The sequence below is a fragment of the Brassica napus genome, chromosome A9 (assembly GCF_020379485.1).
Source record: "Brassica napus cultivar Da-Ae chromosome A9, Da-Ae, whole genome shotgun sequence".
NCBI classification, from domain to species: domain Eukaryota; kingdom Viridiplantae; phylum Streptophyta; class Magnoliopsida; order Brassicales; family Brassicaceae; genus Brassica; species Brassica napus.
This window is the reverse complement of record NC_063442.1, coordinates 17,013,030-17,032,286: the sequence shown is the minus strand read 5'-3', so window position 1 is coordinate 17,032,286 and position 19,257 is coordinate 17,013,030. Positions and strand designations below refer to the sequence as shown.

The window sequence follows — 19,257 nt, the reverse complement described above, 5'->3', positions numbered from 1 at the left end:
GGTTAAATATCTATTAATTTGATTAAACGTAGTTATTTTGATTTTATTCAATTAGTTTTTCAAAGTTGTAGAATATGATTTCAGTTTGGTTTAGTATAAATCAGTATGATTTGTTTTTATGTAACACCGATCTCTGAATCAATTCAAACCGATATCTGATTTTTTCCTTTAATAAACTTGCCGAACGGTTCAACTCATAACCGAATCTGAACCGAAAACAAAAAAATTTAAGTCGGTTTGGTTAAATTTGGCAGGCCTATTTAAAACCATAAACTTACGTCTCTGTGTTTGCTTCCTTATAGAAACGTCTTATCTCTGCACTGTGTCACTCTCTCTTCTCTTCTCTACTAGACAGAAACCAATTAAAAAAATGGAATGGATACATCCAATGCCCAAGATCGAGCTTCATGCTCACCTCAACGGCTCCATCAGAGACACCACTCTCCTGTAAGTCCCGTAGATTTCGATGTTTCGCTCCATCTTACTAAGCGTTGTTCTTCGTATCTGCAATTGCACTGATAAATTACGAGAATTTTGTTTAAAAATTAGATTTTGAGGTTTTATTTTTGATGGGTTTTCGTTTAATTTTGACAGAGAGCTTGCTAGGGTTCTTGGTGAGAAAGGGGTTATAGTGTTCTCTGATGTTGAAGATGTCATTCAGAAAAGTAAGTCTGTTTCAGAACCTATGTTTGGTCTGATAATTTGAAAAAAAATGAAACCTTTCCTCGTTTTTGTTTGGTGTTTGAAGATGATCGATCTCTGGATGAGGTGTTCAAGTTGTTTGATTTGATCCATATGATCACCACTGATCACCAAACAGTGACAAGAATCACTCGAGAAGTAAGAAAAAAAAACACTAACTTCAATCTCTTGCATTAGTATTAGCTTTTGGTTTGGTTTTAGACTAAAGACTTTGACTTATTTTCTCTTTGACAAAGGTTGTACAAGACTTTGCTTTGGAGAATGTGGTTTACCTCGAGTTACGTACAACTCCAAAGGTAACACAATCTTATTAGATGTTCTTACATTGCAAAAAAATAAAAATAAAACTTGTTTTTGTTTGTAGAGGAATGATTCGATAGGTATGAGTAAACGTTCTTACATGGAAGCGGTTATCAAAGGTCTGAGATCTATCAGTGAAGTCGATGTTGAGTTTGTTGCCGCGACTGATTCTGAGAAACTACACAACTCGTGTGATGGAGTTGGAAGAAAGAAGATTTATGTTAGACTTCTTCTTAGTATTGACCGTAGAGAGACAACAGAGTCCGCAATGGAGACTGTAAGTTGTTGTAAAACTACTCTGAAAGCTTTTAAAATTACAAAATAGAAACATTATCCTTTTTCTCTTTAAGGTTAAGCTCGCATTGGAGATGAGAAATGTCGGTGTTGTTGGTATCGATCTCTCTGGGAACCCTCTTGTTGGAGAATGGTAACTTGTTTTGTAAAAATCTCTTCTTCTTTTGTCTCAATCTAACATCTCTCATGTTCTTGTAGGAACACCTTCCTGCCTGCATTACAGTTTGCTAAAGACAATGATCTTTACATCACTCTTCACTGTGGGGAGGTACTAACCGATTCTCAAATTCTTTTCTTTTAGTAAAGATTGTCTACTACTTTCTTCATCTTAGTGCATTGCAGGTCCCTAATCCGAAAGAGATCCAAGCAATGCTTGATTTCAAACCGCATCGAGTTGGCCATGCTTGTTTCTTCAAAGATCAAGACTGGGAAAAGTTGAAATCTTTCCGGATTCCGGTAACAGATTAGTGGTTACAATTGTATAATCTTCTAACAGTGTAACATACTCATTTAATTTGTGCAGGTGGAGATATGTCTATCATCCAACATTATAACCAAATCCATTTCTTCAATCGATATACACCATTTTGGTTAAAGACTTTCTGTTTCCCCTGCTGCTTTGTTTCTTTTTTCTTTATGCTTTGAAGTGACTTGAGCTTGAATCTTTGATGTAACAGCTGATCTCTACAAGGCAAAGCATCCGTTGGTTATATGCACTGATGATTTCGGAGTGTTCTCCACTACCCTCTCCAACGAGTACTCTCTCGCTGTTCGTTCCTTTGGTGAGTTCTTTTCCGATTCTTGAGACTGCTGCTTGCTTGATATATACAAAGAAACTACATGTTCAAGAATCTCAATGTGTTCTTGTGGTTGAATTTCTTTGAAGGTCTTGGTAAAAGAGAAACATTTGCGTTGGCTAAATCAGGCATAGACGCAACGTTTGCAGAAGATGAAGTTAAGCAACAACTTGGGTTGATTTTTGATTCAGCCTCGCCAGAGTATGTTTAGTGTTCTGCTTTTACCGGTTTACCTGGTTTGATTGCGTTCGTACCAAATGAAGGAAATGTGGTTTGGTTCATTGGAATTGATAACATACGGTATTTCCATTGTTGTTACTAATATTTTACAATCAGTATATGAATATGAACTTTTTAACTTTTAATTATTCTTATTTTTCAGTCTCTGTTCTTTGTTTGTACTGTATGTATTGTTTTATAGTTAATGAAGAGTTTGTTCAAATTGATGCAGTATCAAAGAATTTAGATGAATTCTCGTGTGAACAGTAGATTTATATATTAGAGGCCATGACTAATAATATCATTACTGCAAATTTTTTGCAAGTCCATAGTCTGCTAAATTACCATGATGAAATTAATATTCGTAACTTTCAGCTCTGGAATATTTTTTGTTGGTTTTGTATAAATGAAAAAAGTTCAAGATGATGCTATACTATCTTCAAAATTATATTTAAAATAAGTAATTATGACACGGAAAATTCAATTGGCAGTTTTCTCGAATAATTTTTTTATGTTTTTGTCACTACTTAAGAAAATAACCAAAATAATCTATTTTTCTTTTGAGAATTTAATTTTTATTTTTTTAAATTTGAAATTCTATTTTCAAACTCTACCGGTTGATTTTAAATTCTAAGTATAGATTAATTAACTCTAGTGGATAAATGTATTTTTACCTTTTAATTTTGTGACATAAATTTAAAAATATTGTCGTAGAAATTTTTTCAAAATTCGATAATTTTTTTTTTGTCAAATGATTTTTTTTGTCATCTTTTGTCAAATGAGTTATATTTGCTACAATCAAACTTTCACATGGGCCATACTAGTGAAACATTAACTTCGTCTTTAAAAATTTTGGAACTTTTTTATATAAGCATATGCTTCCAAATTATATTAAAAAAAAACTCTTAAAAAATATTTATAACCTCCAAAATTTTAGACAGAACTTTCACCGCATCGTTTAGAACTAATCAAAGTGACACATAAATTATTAATTAAAAAACATTAAATTAAATAAAAAATAGTTACAAAAAATAAAAACGCTAATTTTAACGACGCTAACGCTTTTAGCTAAATCCTAAACCCTAAACCATAAACCCTAAACTCAAATTTAAACCTCTAAACCCCATACCCTAAACCTAAATTATATACCCTAAACCCAAAAGCTAGACTATAAACCTAAACTCTATACCCTAAATCCAAGTCCTAGACCCTAAATCTAAACCGTAAACCTTAAACCTAAATTATATACTCTAAACCCAAAACTTTAACCGTAAGTCCAAACGATAAATTTTAAACCCAAACCGTAAATCATAAACCCAAAACCTATACCCTAAAACCCAAACGGTAAACCCTAAACCCTAAATCCAAATCTCAAACTTAGATGCTATAGAGTTTGGGTTAACGTTTACGGTTTGGGTTTAGGGTCTAAGACTTGGGTTTAGGCTATAGAGTTTATGTTTATAGTCTATTTTTTGGGTTTAAGATATATAATTTGGGTTTAGGGTCTAGGATTAGGGTTTAGGGTATAGAGTTTGGGTTTAGGGGTTTGGATTTGGGTTTATAATTTAGAGTATATGTTTTAGAATTTAAGATTTAGGGTTTAGGGTTTCGCTGGAAGCGTTAGCATCGTTAAAATTAGCGTTTTTATTTTTTGTAACTATTTTTTATTTAATTTAATATTTTTAATTTAATAATCTATGTGTCACTTTGATTGGTCCTAAAAGGTGAAATGAATTTAAAGGTTCACCTTAAAGGGTGAACCTAAGTTTTGTTCATTTATCCCCGATATATAACATAATTTTTTTTGTTACTTTTTAACATGTCACCTTCTTTTTGGTTATGTACAGTGCATGTATAAACTTGTCACTTCCACAGATTTCACTGCTCATAATTATTTATATCTTTTCACTCATAGCATAATCAGTTAATGATTTTTTTTAATCGCAGAAACATGTCTTCGAAAAGAATTAGGAAAAAGAGAGGTGCTGAAAAAGCAAGAAAGAAAAAAGAAAAGAGAGGAAGCATTAACAGAATCTCAAGCCAAATTCAATGCTCATGTACGTTAAAAAACTGAAATTCTTGAACTTAATGAGGGTTTAGAAGATGAGACCAAAAAATATAGAGGATGGTAATAGATTTTTTTATATAAAAAGTTAATCAACATTATAATGAGCCAGTTTTAAGGCTCCTCCGCGTGCCACGTCAGCATTAAGTGGGCCCCACCTTTAAAAAGGTGAAAAAATGTCAAGTACGTGACTCGAATCCGGGTTATTGACATATAAACACCAACAGTTATACCACTAAACTAAATGACACTTTGTATGTTGATGGCCGAAACTAATATATATTTATGAAGGTCAGTTTAATAATGTCCCACAAATAAATAAAATGATTTACAAATCACATTCTCTATATTTGTTGATTGATTTGTGGGCTTATTTTTTAAACTCGCTAGCTCATCTATTACATCAGCTTATACATTTGATTAAAGCCTAAACCTATCTTAATAAACCATAAAACTGGCCCTAAAAAGCCTACAAATCGTCAGCTCTTCATCTTCGACTGAGACCTATGGTTTTTCCAATCCTGCGCCTCCCCTCCAATACACAGATGCTACTGTCTAAACTTCTCCAATCAAATCCATGGAACTCTTAGTCTCCCTCTATCTCTTCATCTCCCCCTCTTTACGCACACCATCAAAAACGCTAGCGTCTCATAACTGATACGAATGGCTTCGCTATATATAGGTCATGCTAGATCAAGGAGCCAACCTCTCATATCTACGAGCACTGTATGACTGACGATGATGCGGCCCCTTTAGGGGTCTTATGCACTCATATGATATAACCCAATTTGTCATGGTGGTCACCACGGCCAGTCCAAAAAATATTTAGGGATAGTCATCTATTTTATCTCAAGAAACATGTTGATACTAAACAATTTCTGCTGAATATAGTACTTTCATGCATATATTTAACAGAATAACATCATCTAATATAACACACACGTACAACTGTGTTTCAGACTGCCAGCAACAACAAAACTCCAGACGTGGATTCCCAATCTATACTACCAGCAGCAACTGTTAGCTACACGGTTCATGTGTCCAAGAGAGCCGAAAAGGTTGATGAAGCAATGCCAAGCTTTGAAAACGAAGAAAAGAGGCACGTGAGTGATTGTTTCAAGTCCATCAAACCGGCATCCCCACTTAGCTTATGTGTCAATGAAATAACCATTTTCGTATGTTTTTTCCTACTTTCAACATTGGTTGTCTTTAATTATCTGCAAACTATCTCCCACCAGGAGAAGAGTTACTTGGTTTTTTAAATAAAGGGAAACATTGATGGGTTTTTGTATTTCGTGAAAATAAGCATGTCTTTTGCTTCATGAATGAGAACATGTTCAGATAGTTACATGGCATCGACGTTAAATAATTCAACAAAGAAACCAACTAAAATCCAATAGCCACCAAAACAAAACAAAAAACCCCAGAAAAAGTGACACCAGCACACCATCATATGTTCCTCGGTGGGAATTGGGATGCAGACAACTAAATACAAAAAATATATATGTATCAACTGGTCTTCGTTCACAAAGCGTCCTACACGTAATCAACAACAAACAGCTGCCTCCCTACTAATTCCACCACCTCCGACCCTCTGATTTGCCAAATAAATGCACGCACCAACACAAGCGTAAGAAGAACATAACTAACAACGCTAACACTAAGTAAAACTGAACAACAACAACATACACAAATAACTCCGCGCTTGCGCGGGGCTCGACCTCTAGTATAAACAATGAGAGAATGAACAATATGAGACCGCAAGTTCAAAAAAAAAAAAAAAAAACAATATGAGACCGTATGAACCAACCTTTTTTTCCTTCGTTTGTAGCCACCAAAAGGTTAGGACAGGCTCTAGATGGAAGTGAGTTTTTATGGTTAAGGAAGATGAATGCCGGAGACTACTGACGCGATTATAGACAAGAGTATTGGGTGTCGGGTTGTGATTCGGACCAGCGAGCTCGTGGAATTCCGGAATTACGTAGAGAGTGGTCAAGACTCAAGAGTTTTACGTTAGATTAGCGACTGCTGATCTTGGTTTCTAGCTAGGACATGCACTAGCGTGAGCAAGAACGAATGTATGCATGTCTATTTAACAAAAAAAAAGGTTGCTTATTATTTAATTTCTGCTTAATTGTGTGCCTCAAGTTTAGGAAAATTGGAACTTTCCGAAGATTTCCAGAAAATACTTTGGAACATAGTCTAATTACAAAGTTCAGTTAAAAAAAACGCATCTATTCTATTAAAACACCTGTTTGACCCATTGATAAAAGTTGGATCCAACAACTATTTTTAACAATACATACCTTTTTAACGTGATAACTACTATACATTTTTAATTTTCGAAACTAACCACCACATTCTCTTTTTTTTTTCGAAAATAACTACCACTCCTTAATAGTAGGGAACCTCTATTATGTAACTTCCGTTATTACAAGTTGTTTTATATTAATCGGGACCACTTAAAATCTATTTTCTCGACTTTACCACCATTTAAATTCCCTACTAATATATTTCTGGACTTTACCACCATATTTACGATATCTAATAATACATAACCTTAGTTATATTGATTGTTTCCTAATAATATGGAGCATATCTAATTTTTCTGATTATATCTCCAACAAACAAGAACATTCTAAGAATCAATCAATTATTCTAAACTCAATTTTGAAATTTTGTTATCTAACTCCTTAATCCCGTAAAATATGCCCTCATATTTTGTAACAATTTTTAAACTTAAAAACTAGATTTTTTTTCTTAACTATTAGCGTTTTCATCGCTATCCTCTCTTTATAAATATCGTTCCCACAGTGTGGTTAAGACAATAGAAGCTCACATAAGGTTTTATCAGGATAAAAGAATTTGAGCCATGGACCTTTAATTTACGAAACCCATTATAATTGGGCCATGGACTTTGATTTACATAACCCATTTTTAATTGCTATACAAATTATTATCTGTAATAATGATGTAGTTATAATTATATACGAAATTAAATAATTCCAATTTTATGATTTTTTTAATTGATTTAATGTATCTATTTAATTACTGTTTTATTACTAAACAAAATTGTAACAATACTTTGTTATTTTTTTTAAATTACTGTTTTAAAATAAAGTACCATATTAATAAACTAAAAGGCTATGTCACAAATTTATAGTTTAACACTATAATAAATTCAATACAATTATCAAAATACTTTACTAATCATTTTTTATAAAAAATTACGCAAATATGATCACATATAAAAACACAAATATGATTATAAAAAAATACATATATGATACAAGGAAAGACACAAGTACATACTTATGAGACTTGATTTGTTTAATACAATTACAAAAATTATCTATTCTATTAAATTTATATCATACAAAAATATGATTATACAAACACACAAACATATAAATTATATTAGGCAAAAAAAAATTAAAACAAAACATATACCCGCCCTCTCGAGGACGGGTCAATATCTAGTACTCTATTACAACGCTGAATACTCTATTACAATGTTTAGGCACCTATTGAACAAATGAAAGGGCACATGATCAAACATATATATATATTTTTTTTGTAACTGCACATGATCAAATATTAAAAGGATACAAATACAACTTCGATAGACAATCACCTTGAAATTGGTAAGAAAAAGACTAAGGCCATGAACAACGAGAGGAAATAAATTACTACAAATTTTCCAACACCAAATGTTAAAAATTACATGCAATATAAATATATATGTATCAACTTGTTACTTTATAAAAGTAGTATCGCATTATTATAGTTTACAAAAAAAAGTATCGCATTATTATTAGCGGTTTCTACAAGAATATTCTCCAAAAACTAATAACAAAAAAAAAATATGATAAAAGAAGAAAAATGATTATAATTAAGCCATATTTAACTTCTTCTAAATGATAAAATTATTTTTCAAAAATCAAAATGTTATATAGTAAATAGTTAATTACTTTCAAATAATAATATACAAGTTTTTTAAAAAGAACTACGACAATAGTAATGCTCTTATGACATTTGTAAGCAACTAAAGTGTGTGATAAGAGATTCTCATTATGGTATGTGCTAAAAATTAAAATTAATGTGGTCATAGTCAGAGTCAAAGATAAAAATATATTTGGGTTACCCAAATCGAGTAAAAAAGAATGGGTGCAGTTTATAAAGATAACGGGCCCAAAAAGGAATTTGCATAAACTATAGGTACATAACTGTGAATAGAGAAAAAGCAAATCCTCTTCACTTAAAAAAAAAAAAAAACTTCCGCTGTCGATCCCTTCCCCCGAAGGTTGGCGATTCGCGTTTTCCCATGGTGGTCACCCAAACCCTAGCCTTCATGCCGCTCACTCTCCACTGTTGAAATCGTGATGCAATCGGAGAAAATCCTCAACCCAAGCCTTCTTCTCAGCACCACCACTGGCCGCAAATCGATGTCCGTCGTTAAACCGCCGCCGCCGCCGCCGTCGATACTCGACCGGTTCAAGGCTCTGCTCAATCAGCGCGAGGACGAGTTCGGCGGCGAGGATCCGAGTTCGGAAGAGGTTGTTCAGCTCTACGAGGTTGTTCTGGGCGAGCTCACTTTCAATTCCAAGCCTATCATCACTGATCTCACTATCATCGCCGATGAGCAGCGGGAGCACGGCGAAGGGATCGCTAATGCTATCTGCACTCGAATCCTCGAGGTCTGGGACTTTGTTTCCACCGCTAAAGCCTTCTTCTTGTGACTGTGGTTTCGTGTGTATGCAGGCACCGGTTGAGCAAAAGCTGCCGTCTTTGTATCTTTTAGACAGTATTGTCAAGAACATTGGGAGGGACTATGCTCGTTACTTCTCGTCTCGTTTACCAGAGGTGAGTGAGCACAGTCTATATAATGAGATCCTTGTTTAATTGGTTTGTGTTTGATTCTTGTCTGCTGTTTTAGGTCTTTTGTCTAGCGTACAGGCAAGCGCACCCGAGTTTACATCCTTCAATGCGCCACCTGTTTGGGACTTGGTCTGGTGTTTTCCCATCACCTGTATTACGCAAGATTGAGATGCAGTTGAAGCTTACTTCCGCAACGAACAGCCAATCTTCCTTAGGGGCTTCTGAGCCGACTCAACCAACAAGGGGCATACATGTTAATCCGAAATATCTTCGTAGGCTGGACCCCTCTGCCGCTGAGAGTGTAAGCTTTTCTCTTTGATCACTATGAACAGAGATGACATTCTTCTATGGATGTATTATAATATTCAGGAAGCCTGGTATAAGATTAGTCTAGCCTCATAGTGGAACCCTTGTTCTGTATAGATAAGATTGCCTCCAGTAATGAAGTTTTGCGTAATTGTCGTATTTTAAGAGTTAGATTTACTTTCTTCTAGTACTCAACTGGAGTAAAAATGTGTAGTGGTCTCTCTCAATTCTTCATGTTGAGTAGGTCACTGGGACTCGGGTGCATTTCTTTTAGTTAGACGCAATAGATAATGCATTGTTTTTCGTTGTGAACTTGTTTTCTTATAGGTTTTTTCTAAGATGATTTACGACTAACATGCATTTTTCTTGAACTGTGCCGGCTTGGTATGCAGAACTTGAGAGGAATAAGTTCCAGTGCAAAAGTGTATAGTCAAAACTCAGTCGGCGGGTATGATGATTTTGAAGATCAGTTAGATAGCCCATCTTCTCTGGCCGGACCAAGGTCTAGTACAGCTGGAAGTTTGACCCTCGCATCTTCTGCAATTGGAGGTAACAATCTTCATTCTTTCAGTCTCAAGACGTGTAAAACTTGTTATTGACTTTCAGTAGCCCTTCATCTTTCGACTTTTATGACTCTGCAGCAGATGGGTTTCCTAGGAGGTTTAGTGATGGAGTTAATTCTTCTAATCAAGCCTATAACTATGGAATGGGTCGGGCTACTGGCAGAGATGATGAACACATGGACTGGCGAAGAAAGGACAACTTCGGCCAAGGAAATGACCATGAAAGACCCAGAGCTTTGATAGATGCATATGGAGTTGACACCAGCAAACACACATCCATCAGTAGACCAATCCGCAACGTGAATGGTATCCACAGTAAGATGGTTACACCATGGCAGAACACCGAGGAAGAAGAGTTTGATTGGGAAGATATGAGCCCTACACTAGAGCGTAGTAGGGCTGGTGAATTTTTGCGATCATCTGTTCCAGCATTAGGAAGTGTAAGGCCAAGACCTAGACTAGGAAACATACATGATTTTCAGTTAGATTCTGACATTAAGAACGGTATGAACTCTCGTTTTGGTCGAGGACCTGCGATGATATCAAGAGTTGGGCCTTCTGGTGCTGATGCTCTTCCTGATGGGACATGGCCCCATTTGGGTGTTAGAGGATCCAACTCTCTCCCTGTACCTTCTGCTCACGTGCATCATTTGGCAAATCCTGGTAATGCGATGTTAAATCACTTGAATGGTAAGCCTTTATATAGGCCAGAAAACCAGGTCTCCCACATGACCCAACAGAATCAAGTGCTAGGAAATTACTTACCGTCTTCATCTGCAATGGCACCAAGGGCAATGCAATCGCTGTTACCCCACGGTCATGGTTACCCTCCACTAGGGTCAACCATTAGACCATCTTTATCAGTCCATGGTGGGGAAGCCATGCATCCTCATTCTTCAGGGGTTTCCATCTCTCAGAATCCTTCGTTGGGAGCCTCTAATCAACCACCGGGCGGTGCATTCTCTGGTCTGATTGGCTCTCTCATGGCTCAAGGTTTGATCTCGTTGAACAATCAGCCTACTGGCCAGGTAAATTATTTAAAGCATGTCACACCTTCTAATACATGAGAGTCGGACTCTTTCTTCTAGCTTTATCTTAAATAATTGATTTTATATATACAGGGGGCTTCGGTGATGGAGTTTGATGCGGACATGCTCAAGATACGTAACGAGTCTGCAATAACTGCTCTATATGGGGATCTTCCCAGGCAATGCACAACATGTGGTCTACGCTTTAAGTGCCAAGAAGAGCACAGTAAGCACATGGATTGGCATGTAACCAAGAACAGAATGTCCAAGAACCATAAGCAAAAGCCTTCTCGGAAATGGTTTGTGAGTGGTAGCATGTGGCTTAGTGGCGCAGAGGCACTTGGAGCTGAAGCAGTGCCGGGGTTCTTACCTGTCGAGCCAACAACAGAAAAGAAGGATGACGAAGAGATGGCAGTTCCTGCAGATGAAGACCAAACTTCATGCGCATTATGTGGTGAGCCGTTTGAAGACTTCTATAGTGATGAGACGGAGGAATGGATGTACAAAGGTGCTGTGTACATGAATGCTCCTGACGGATCAACAACAGATGTGGACAAGTCTTTGTTAGGTCCTATTGTACATGCTAAGTGTAGGCCAGAGACTAATGGGGTAAGCATTTCCTTGCATTCTCATTAGCGAATACATGTCTAGTTATAAGTTTGGTTCTGTTATCATTTTCCTGCTATAAGCTTTATCCAGTGGTAGCCTCGTGATTTCCCTAAGAATGGATATTTTTTTTCAGGGTGATATCGAAGAGGGTAGTCAAAGAAAAAGAATGCGGAGTTAGATCCCTTAGACCGGCTATTAGGTCTTTTTTCTTGACTACTTTTTAAGTTACATTCTTATTTCTTCATCATCTATATGCACTTAGCCACACACAATACCGCTGATGGAGAGAGTTTTCTTTCTCCTGAAACTGTACCATTGAAAAGGATAAAAAGAGAGAGGTTTACCCCCCACAGATCTCTTATCGTTCTTTACCCCTCTTAAATTCTGTTGTGGCTTAGGACATGGATATCTCTGCTACACCTATAACCTGGGGGTGCTTGTAGTAAAATCATATGGCCCAACGTGGTAGTTCGTTCCCCATGTATATGTATCATAATGTGTCTCTTTCTTTCTTGTTTTTCGGATTGTCTTTCTTTTTCATCTTGTGATACTGCAGCGGAGGCTTTGGGAAGACCAATGTTTAATTGAGCATATTTTCTGTGATGATATAAATCTCGTTAGATGTTGTTGCTAAGAGAACCAGTTTCAGCTGTTTATTTTCTTCTTCTTTAGAGCTTTTCCTGTCTGAACTATAACACTCTTTATGTTAGCTAAGAATGTTAGTTAACAGAACTCTCTTTTAAGGGCATTTATTCTCATGACTTGGTCTACAATGAAACAAATTTGACATATTTTTAACATTTTCAACCTAGAAGTATCTGTTTTAGTTAATTTCGGTTAGGGCAATGAAAAGAGAGAGAGAGAGTTTAATGTAGTAATACTAATAACAAAGATTTCATCCATACATGGTAGTTCCACAACAAAACAAGGAAGAACAACAGATACACTTGGTGGGAGAAACTCAAAAGTGTTCAAAGAGTGTCACTAACGCAAAATGCTTAAATAGACAAACATAAACCGTGGGTTTCCATCAGAAGTCAATACCCGAACCCCTTTACCCCTTTCTTTCACATCTTTCTGAGATAAAGATTAAACGCAAAAAGGTGCGTTCTTGACTTCCTTTGGATTTTCAAAACGCACAAAACTAGAAACGGTGACCGCTACTTTCCCTCCTCCGGCCTCTTATTCTTACTTCTGCATACAAAAAGAATATAAACCGGTTCAGCAAAACATGTACTCTTGTTTCTTGCTACACCAGAATACGAACCCATCTTAATTGTTTCAAAAGCTAGGTTTAATCTTAAAAGTTGATTTTTTTTTCTCTTTAGAAAACATGTAGACAAAAACGCCAAACGCACAGTAAGTTTTCATTCAAGAGGCAAAAAAAAATCATAACCACAACAAGAAACCTATAACTTAAAATCATACCTGGAAAAATTACGGTGCTCCTCCACCTACGTCACAAGCAAGGGCGGCTTTGATCCTCTCCACAGTACATTTGATGAGACTATTAACCGTAGCCACGGAGCCAAGAGAGAGTTTAGCTGTAGGCACAGAGTCAACAAGTATCTGAAACGCAACGGTTAAAAGTGAACCACAACTCCCAGAAGCAGTAGTAGAAGAAGAAACCACTTCCTGATCATTCCCATCTCCTCCTCCTCCGACAGAACCATCCGGTAATATAGCAAAACCTGACGGCAACAACGCCACATAATCAGGATCTCCTCCGCTTAGGACAACGTTCATCGCCACTATATCCACCGGCGCATAAATCACGTACGATCCAGACGCGTCCGTGCAGCTCTCTTGTAGTATCAGCATGTTGCTCTGGCTCGAGTTCCCGCTCTGAAACGGAACGAACAACTTTGGATCACTAATATGGAGAAAGCAAACACAGAAATAACTCGAACAAGGAGAAGGAATATTACATTGACTCGGAGTAAGGAGACACAGTTTCCAGGTTCACGACCGTTTGCTATATGAGCCATTTCTTGAACCATTCCTCCATTGGACAGAATATCCCACTGCATGAATAAATTTCAGAACACACAAATTAATAACAAAGGATTTTTTTATGTCATTGCAATACTTACAAAAACAAAACAAAGTTTATCAATTAAATATGTGATTTACAAAAAAAAGAGAGTAAATTGTCCAAAACAAAGTTGTTTTCTTTTTTTTTTCTTCTCTAAAGAAGTTATATTAAAAATGAAGAGAAGGTTTCATTTGAGAACCTACTAAATACTTTTATGAATTTTATGAAAACTTTTGTTATCTTTTAATATTAAAATTTAATTATATTACTAAACAGTTTTAATTATTATATTAAATTGTTTATGAAATTTTAAGAGATGCTCTTATAAATTTGTAAACCAGGTTTAAAATTAAACTCGGATAACCAGTTTTAGTAGTTATGTCGGTTTTAACTTAAAACAGTAAGTTTTGATGTAAACCGGACACAGCAAGAACTATTCCAAGTCGGACCGGGGGGTTCGGTTTGTTTTTCTAAAACATTGGCCGCATTCATAAAATCTACACCAAAACCAAAACCCAAACATTTTTTACCTCGCTTCTTGAATTTTCGTCGCGGAGGAAATCGAAAACCCTTTTCGGAGCAACCGGAATCCAGAACGACGTCGCAGCGCTAAGAACAATACCCGGAGGTCTCCCCGGATCATCCATACTCTTTCGGGTCATAACCCGAACATCATCGGATCCCGTCGACGACATTGTAGTCCACGCGTGTGCAGTCGACGCGCCAACACCGCTGCAGAAGCTCATCACCATCCTCTCAGCCAGCTTCAACATGCTCTTCCTCCCTTCTGGACTCGTAATAACTGCATAATTACCACAAAGTTGAAGGACCTAATGAGTAAACTTAAAAGAAATTTCAATTCAGCCCCAACATTTTCAATATTATCAAAAGAAACACGTACCCGAAAGATCACTCGCCGGAATGTTGCTGGCCATCGAACTCGCGAGCCGCTCGCACTGGCGTTCGAGTGTAGACACCCAACGTTTAGCTCCGAAAGCTAAACCGGAATGAACCAACGGTTTATACATTGTGTGAACCGATCTATCATCCACCTCCATATGCTCTATCCATGTGACCTTTAAAACACACACAAAATATAAATATTAAAATCTTCACCTTAAACTTCAGAAACAGTCAAATTAGCCCTTAATATCTTCTGATTTACCTTAGAATAACCATTAGGCAGCTCTTGAATCAGACAACCTGACGGCCTTCTTCTTGTTCTTGAGATTAGGTTCGGTCTAAGGCTGTCTAAAGAGACATCAACCACAGCCCAAGAACCGTCGCTATGCTGTTTACAGTATCTCACAAAGTAGTTCTCACGTGTCGGGACTAGCGGCGACGGAACTTGAAACTCAGCTGTCATCTTTTCAACACAAATCAAACAACAAAAAAGGTTTAAAAACCGATTACTACACTGTTCGGTTTAGTATCTTGAGAAGCAAGTAATCAGCTAGGTTTACATACCACTTGCAATGCACCATTGTAGTTCCCAGCAACTCCAGTAGACAGAACTTCAAGTGTCAAGGCTCTTGACACGATCCCAGAGAACACACACGACCATTGATTCTTTATTCACACGTCATAAAAACAAGACAAAAGTAAAATATTAGTTTGCTAGGGTTTAAAAGTTAGTCAATAAACCTTGGAGATCAAGAAACAATTTAGTTTAATTACCACATCCATGAGAATCTCAACGAGGTTGATGTGATTCATTATAACAACAGCTGATTCTCTTGACGCTTCTGTTCTCAACCCTAGTGGCTTTGGTCCGATTCCTCTTGGAAACGTTCTGAAATACTCTTCTTCGTTCAGAAGGTCCATCGAGTTACCGGTCGAAACCCATAATGGATCCCCAGCTTGAGCCATTCTCACGAGTTCCTCCATAGCTGCAACCGCTAGCTCGACGATCATAGGCTTGTCTGTATCAGAAGGGATTGAAACCGACCTCAAAATGTCACCTGTTCCATACATGTCCCCTACAAAACCTGTCGTCTGGTTCCCGAAGTTCCCAACTTCAAGTTCCAGAGAACGAGAAGGCGCGTGGATCCCTAGTGGAGCGAATGAAGATCCTACTGGCTTCCCAACGTACTTTGCAGCAATGGCGGAGATCCTGTCAATCTGTAGGTTCAAGTGTTGATAGAATCAGGTTGGTCGAATTCAACTTAAGTCACGTATATGATAAGATTAACTACCTCTTCGCGGAGGCGAACATTTTCGATCCTGAGATGCTGTTCATCGAAGGACATTTCTCCGATAGCAGCTGGACCGCCACAGTTAGGGCATGTAGCATTGCTTAGAGCCTCCTTGTATCTGTTGTTCTCTGCTCTGAGCTTGTCATTGTCTGACTTAAGAATCTGGTTCTCATGCCTCTCATGTTGTGCCTATAGATATTACACACACACACACGAAATGAGATTAATATAAATTATTTCAATCTATTATAATTATGATATTAATTAGTTTACTACTGTATATAAGAATTCATTTTAATTTAATAAGAATTTAATGAAGAGGATGTGATTTGTTACATAGATATATACCTTCATTTGTGTGCGTTTGTTTTGGAACCAAAACTTTACTTGAAGAGGCTCTAAGCAGAGATCGCGGCTCAACTCTTTACGTTGCTTATCATCTGGATGAGGACATTCTTTAAAGAACCTGTAAAGCCAATATAAATATAAATACAAATATGAAACTTTTTTAAAATGTGTCGTATCTATTGTTATGTGAGCTAGAGCTTAAGTGTTGTTTCTTACGATTCTAGCTCTTGGATTTGGCGCTGCGTGTGGCGATGGTAACGCTTCTTTTTGTTGGGACGTTGGTTAGGATCTTGAAGCTCTTCACCAGAAGGATTATCGGTAGTGACCTCGGTGCCTGACTTGGTCTCGAACTCATCTTCTCGGCTGCCGGTGATTCCCAAGTCGTTGTCGGAGGTACTCTTTGTGGTCATGTCGAACATGTGGTGACTCTCAAACATGCTTGGATGATACATTGTGATGATGATTGATTCTGGTCAATCAGTCAGATACTAATCAGGAATGTTTTTTTAAGTTGTGAACTTTGGTTTCCTTCAAATCTTCAAGGATGTGATCATAGTCGTTTCATGAGGTGATTTTCTACGCCAAGAAATCAAATCAAGATAGTTAAATATTGTGTTTGAAATTGTCACATATATCTAAATGAAATGAAGAAGAAGAAGATCATTATGGAAATGGAAGCAAATAGTGATGTTAAGGGAAAGTAATTTCGAGGTGTTATGAAACTATTGTTAGCTTATTAAATAGGAGTAATTTTCACAAGTTACCGTTAATTAAACACTATCGGGTTTCTCCGTTTTGGTTATATGTACATACAGTTTCTAGGTAAAAACATTTAAAATGTAAGAAGTCTTACTTATTACTCTAAGTGTCAATAGCAGAAACCAGCCAAATAAAATGAAAAATTTGGACTATAACATATATAAATCCAAAAAGTATTTTTTAACAAAAAGAAGGGAGAGGATCCGATGATGAAAGAACCACAACCGCATACAAGATACACATGTGTTAGTATATGAAAACGCACGTATGTTTTACAAATAAAATCCCTTACTTTATAACAAAACGTATTAGGTAGCTATAATCTTGATAATCATCTGATTTGTTAGTTTTAGAAGAAAAAAAATGCGATGTAAATAGGAGGAAACATATGGACCCAAAATGATACTAATAAAAAGAGTTTTTTATGTATAGAGGAAAATATCATTGTTCTTGGGTTGATAGTACATGTAAATACATCTATAAAATGCACAGAGTGACATATATGTGAGTTTATCTGTCTCCAAGTGTGTGTGCATATAAACAACAAAAAGAAAATCACTCCTTGAAAGTCAGAAGACTTCTCAAAACATCAGATCTGGTGGACAGAGCTGACGGTGAAGGAAGAAGAGAGAGAGAGAGAGAGGGAGAGTTACGATCTTTAAAGAAACCCTAATTTGGGGGCAAGGTCAAAAATGAAAACAAGAACACTTGTATAACTTAAATACTTACTCGTCAATTCGATCTGAAGCTCTTAAGTTCTTTGGAAAGTTCTTAAAAGTCTAAAGACAGATCTCTTTGTAGTTGTTTTTCTTATTTTTTCTTTGGTTGGTTGAAGTTTTAGGTTCGAGTTTAATGATATTTCTCTCTCCTTTATCGACTTAAAAGCTAGGAAGAGAGGAGAGAGATAGAAAGCGGTTCACAAGTTTCCAATTTCTCAATTGAAATTATTAAAGAAATAAATTGACCTTGGTCTTTGTGCACTAAAATGAACCGCTTTCAGTAAAAGAATACTAAAAACTAATGAAAAGGCTAAATTTAAACAATTAAAAAATGAAGAGAGATGCATACATATGTAGGGTTAAATTAAAACAGTATATAGTCTATAGGGTTAATTAAAGCGTTGACAATAAGTCAATGGACTTTTTTGGTGATGCAACCACCAAGAAGATTTCGTCAAAGCCCTTTTGAACTTCTAACTCCAAGAAAGTTTATAGTAACGCTTTCTTAATTTTTAATGAGATCATAAGTCTTCGCAAAAAGACACTAACGCATTAAATCAGACTAAATAGACATAATCTAAAAAATAGACACATGAATATAGTTATCAAGATCTTGACAAACCAAAAAACAGAAAAAAGTAAAGAAATGGAAGATCTAAAGACTTCTCTTCTCAAACAACATGCAATACATATGGATCCGATCTAGATAAAAACACAAATGTGTATGCATACTTACATGCGTGTACATATATATATATATATATATAGAGAGAGAGAGAGATCTTACTTAGTATTGTTTTGAAAGATCTTTCTTCTGGAGACAGAATGAACCCTAATTTACAATGATCTTTGGTTTGTACCAATTTTCTTGTGGGTTACAAAAGATCGGGGATAATGACAAAGAGTAAAAGGGTTGCTTGCTAGGGATCTGGTTAACATGGGATACCGGAAATTTAAACTGAGGAAGGACTAGCTAGGTACAATGGAAACTTTTTGAAGGAGAAAGAGAAGAAGAAAGACAAGAGAGGAAGAAAGGGAACAGATGGATTTGCAAGTAGAAAAAAAGAGTTATTGCTGAGCGCATAGAGAGGGTGCAATGCATTTATGATTATCTAAAGCTCCATTAATGCTTTACTGAGAGAAACTTACTCTTACTTGTGTGTATATATATGTATACATGGGGGGAGTTTCAGTTTTTAGAAGAAAAAATAATTTTCAGAATTTACTGTTTTTCTTCACCTCCTGGTTTCTCAGTTCTGAAAGCTCTATAGGTTAGACAAACATAAGCTTTGAAAAACTAATTATTTTTGTCACGTATAAATGGGTTTCTTTGGCGTCCTCCATAGTGATGTGTATATGTATATCTGTTACCAACCCATTTTCTAACCTCTATAACAAGTACAAACAACGCATCACTTAGTTTATTAAGGTTTATTATTT

At 36.3% G+C, this 19,257-nt stretch overlaps 3 protein-coding genes across 6 annotated transcripts; 2 read left to right on the top strand and 1 right to left on the bottom strand.

Annotated features, from left to right (window-relative positions):
* The first annotated feature begins 271 nt into the window (after positions 1-271).
* On the top strand, positions 272-2,474 carry LOC106366878 (N6-mAMP deaminase). Its single transcript, XM_048740779.1, has 11 exons — positions 272-447; positions 595-665; positions 749-840; positions 939-998; positions 1,067-1,279; positions 1,353-1,429; positions 1,495-1,564; positions 1,639-1,752; positions 1,820-1,886; positions 1,974-2,078; positions 2,183-2,474. The coding sequence occupies exons 1-11, from the start codon at positions 371-373 to the stop codon at positions 2,302-2,304; spliced, it is 1,068 nt and encodes a 355-aa protein (XP_048596736.1). The 5' UTR covers positions 272-370; the 3' UTR covers positions 2,305-2,474.
* A 6,144-nt stretch (positions 2,475-8,618) lies between these two features.
* On the top strand, positions 8,619-12,552 carry LOC106366877 (polyadenylation and cleavage factor homolog 4-like). Of its 2 annotated transcripts, none has more exons than XM_013806550.3 (7): positions 8,619-9,074; positions 9,139-9,240; positions 9,314-9,556; positions 9,954-10,110; positions 10,206-11,152; positions 11,246-11,761; positions 11,895-12,552. In XM_013806550.3, exons 1-7 carry the CDS (start codon positions 8,760-8,762, stop codon positions 11,937-11,939), a joined length of 2,325 nt encoding a protein of 774 aa, XP_013662004.2. In that variant the 5' UTR covers positions 8,619-8,759; the 3' UTR covers positions 11,940-12,552. The 2 variants fall into 2 exon arrangements, with proteins under 2 accessions (XP_013662004.2, XP_013662003.2); XM_013806549.3 differs by having other exon boundaries at positions 8,620-9,074; positions 10,203-11,152.
* A 71-nt stretch (positions 12,553-12,623) lies between these two features.
* LOC106366875 (homeobox-leucine zipper protein PROTODERMAL FACTOR 2) lies at positions 12,624-18,890 on the bottom strand. 3 transcript variants are annotated; one of them, XM_048740777.1, is made up of 12 exons: positions 18,605-18,890; positions 16,556-16,915; positions 16,340-16,457; positions 15,992-16,180; positions 15,474-15,917; positions 15,264-15,365; positions 14,962-15,162; positions 14,698-14,872; positions 14,327-14,598; positions 13,690-13,785; positions 13,190-13,606; positions 12,624-12,955 (listed from the first exon to the last, which is right to left on the bottom strand). In XM_048740777.1, the coding sequence occupies exons 2-11, from the start codon at positions 16,789-16,791 to the stop codon at positions 13,199-13,201; spliced, it is 2,241 nt and encodes a 746-aa protein (XP_048596734.1). In that variant the 5' UTR covers positions 16,792-16,915; positions 18,605-18,890; the 3' UTR covers positions 12,624-12,955; positions 13,190-13,198. The 3 variants fall into 3 exon arrangements, with proteins under 3 accessions (XP_048596734.1, XP_048596735.1, XP_013661999.2); XM_048740778.1 differs by lacking the exon at positions 18,605-18,890 and adding an exon at positions 17,828-18,045 and having other exon boundaries at positions 12,624-12,952; XM_013806545.3 differs by lacking the exon at positions 18,605-18,890 and adding an exon at positions 17,828-18,044.
* Positions 18,891-19,257: the final 367 nt, after the last annotated feature.

What these genes read in the sequence shown, in the direction of transcription:
- LOC106366877 (XM_013806549.3), top strand. Translation starts at nt 8,760, where the DNA reads ATGCAATCGGAGAAAATCCTCAACCCAAGCCTTCTTCTCAGCACCACC. An exon ending in TCTGCACTCGAATCCTCGAG is followed by an intron (nt 9,075 to 9,138) that starts GTCTGGGACTTT and finishes GTGTGTATGCAG; the next exon opens with GCACCGGTTGAGCAAAAGCT. An exon ending in CGCATCTTCTGCAATTGGAG is followed by an intron (nt 10,111 to 10,202) that starts GTAACAATCTTC and finishes ATGACTCTGCAG; the next exon opens with CAGATGGGTTTCCTAGGAGG.
- LOC106366875 (XM_048740777.1), bottom strand. Translation starts at nt 16,791, where the DNA reads ATGTATCATCCAAGCATGTTTGAGAGTCACCACATGTTCGACATGACC. An exon ending in ACGAAAATTCAAGAAGCGAG is followed by an intron (nt 13,786 to 14,326) that starts GTAAAAAATGTT and finishes TTATTCATGCAG; the next exon opens with TGGGATATTCTGTCCAATGG. An exon ending in TCTCCTTACTCCGAGTCAAT is followed by an intron (nt 13,607 to 13,689) that starts GTAATATTCCTT and finishes GTTCCGTTTCAG; the next exon opens with AGCGGGAACTCGAGCCAGAG.
- LOC106366878 (XM_048740779.1), top strand. Translation starts at nt 371, where the DNA reads ATGGAATGGATACATCCAATGCCCAAGATCGAGCTTCATGCTCACCTC. An exon ending in ATCAGAGACACCACTCTCCT is followed by an intron (nt 448 to 594) that starts GTAAGTCCCGTA and finishes TAATTTTGACAG; the next exon opens with AGAGCTTGCTAGGGTTCTTG. An exon ending in TCTCGCTGTTCGTTCCTTTG is followed by an intron (nt 2,079 to 2,182) that starts GTGAGTTCTTTT and finishes ATTTCTTTGAAG; the next exon opens with GTCTTGGTAAAAGAGAAACA.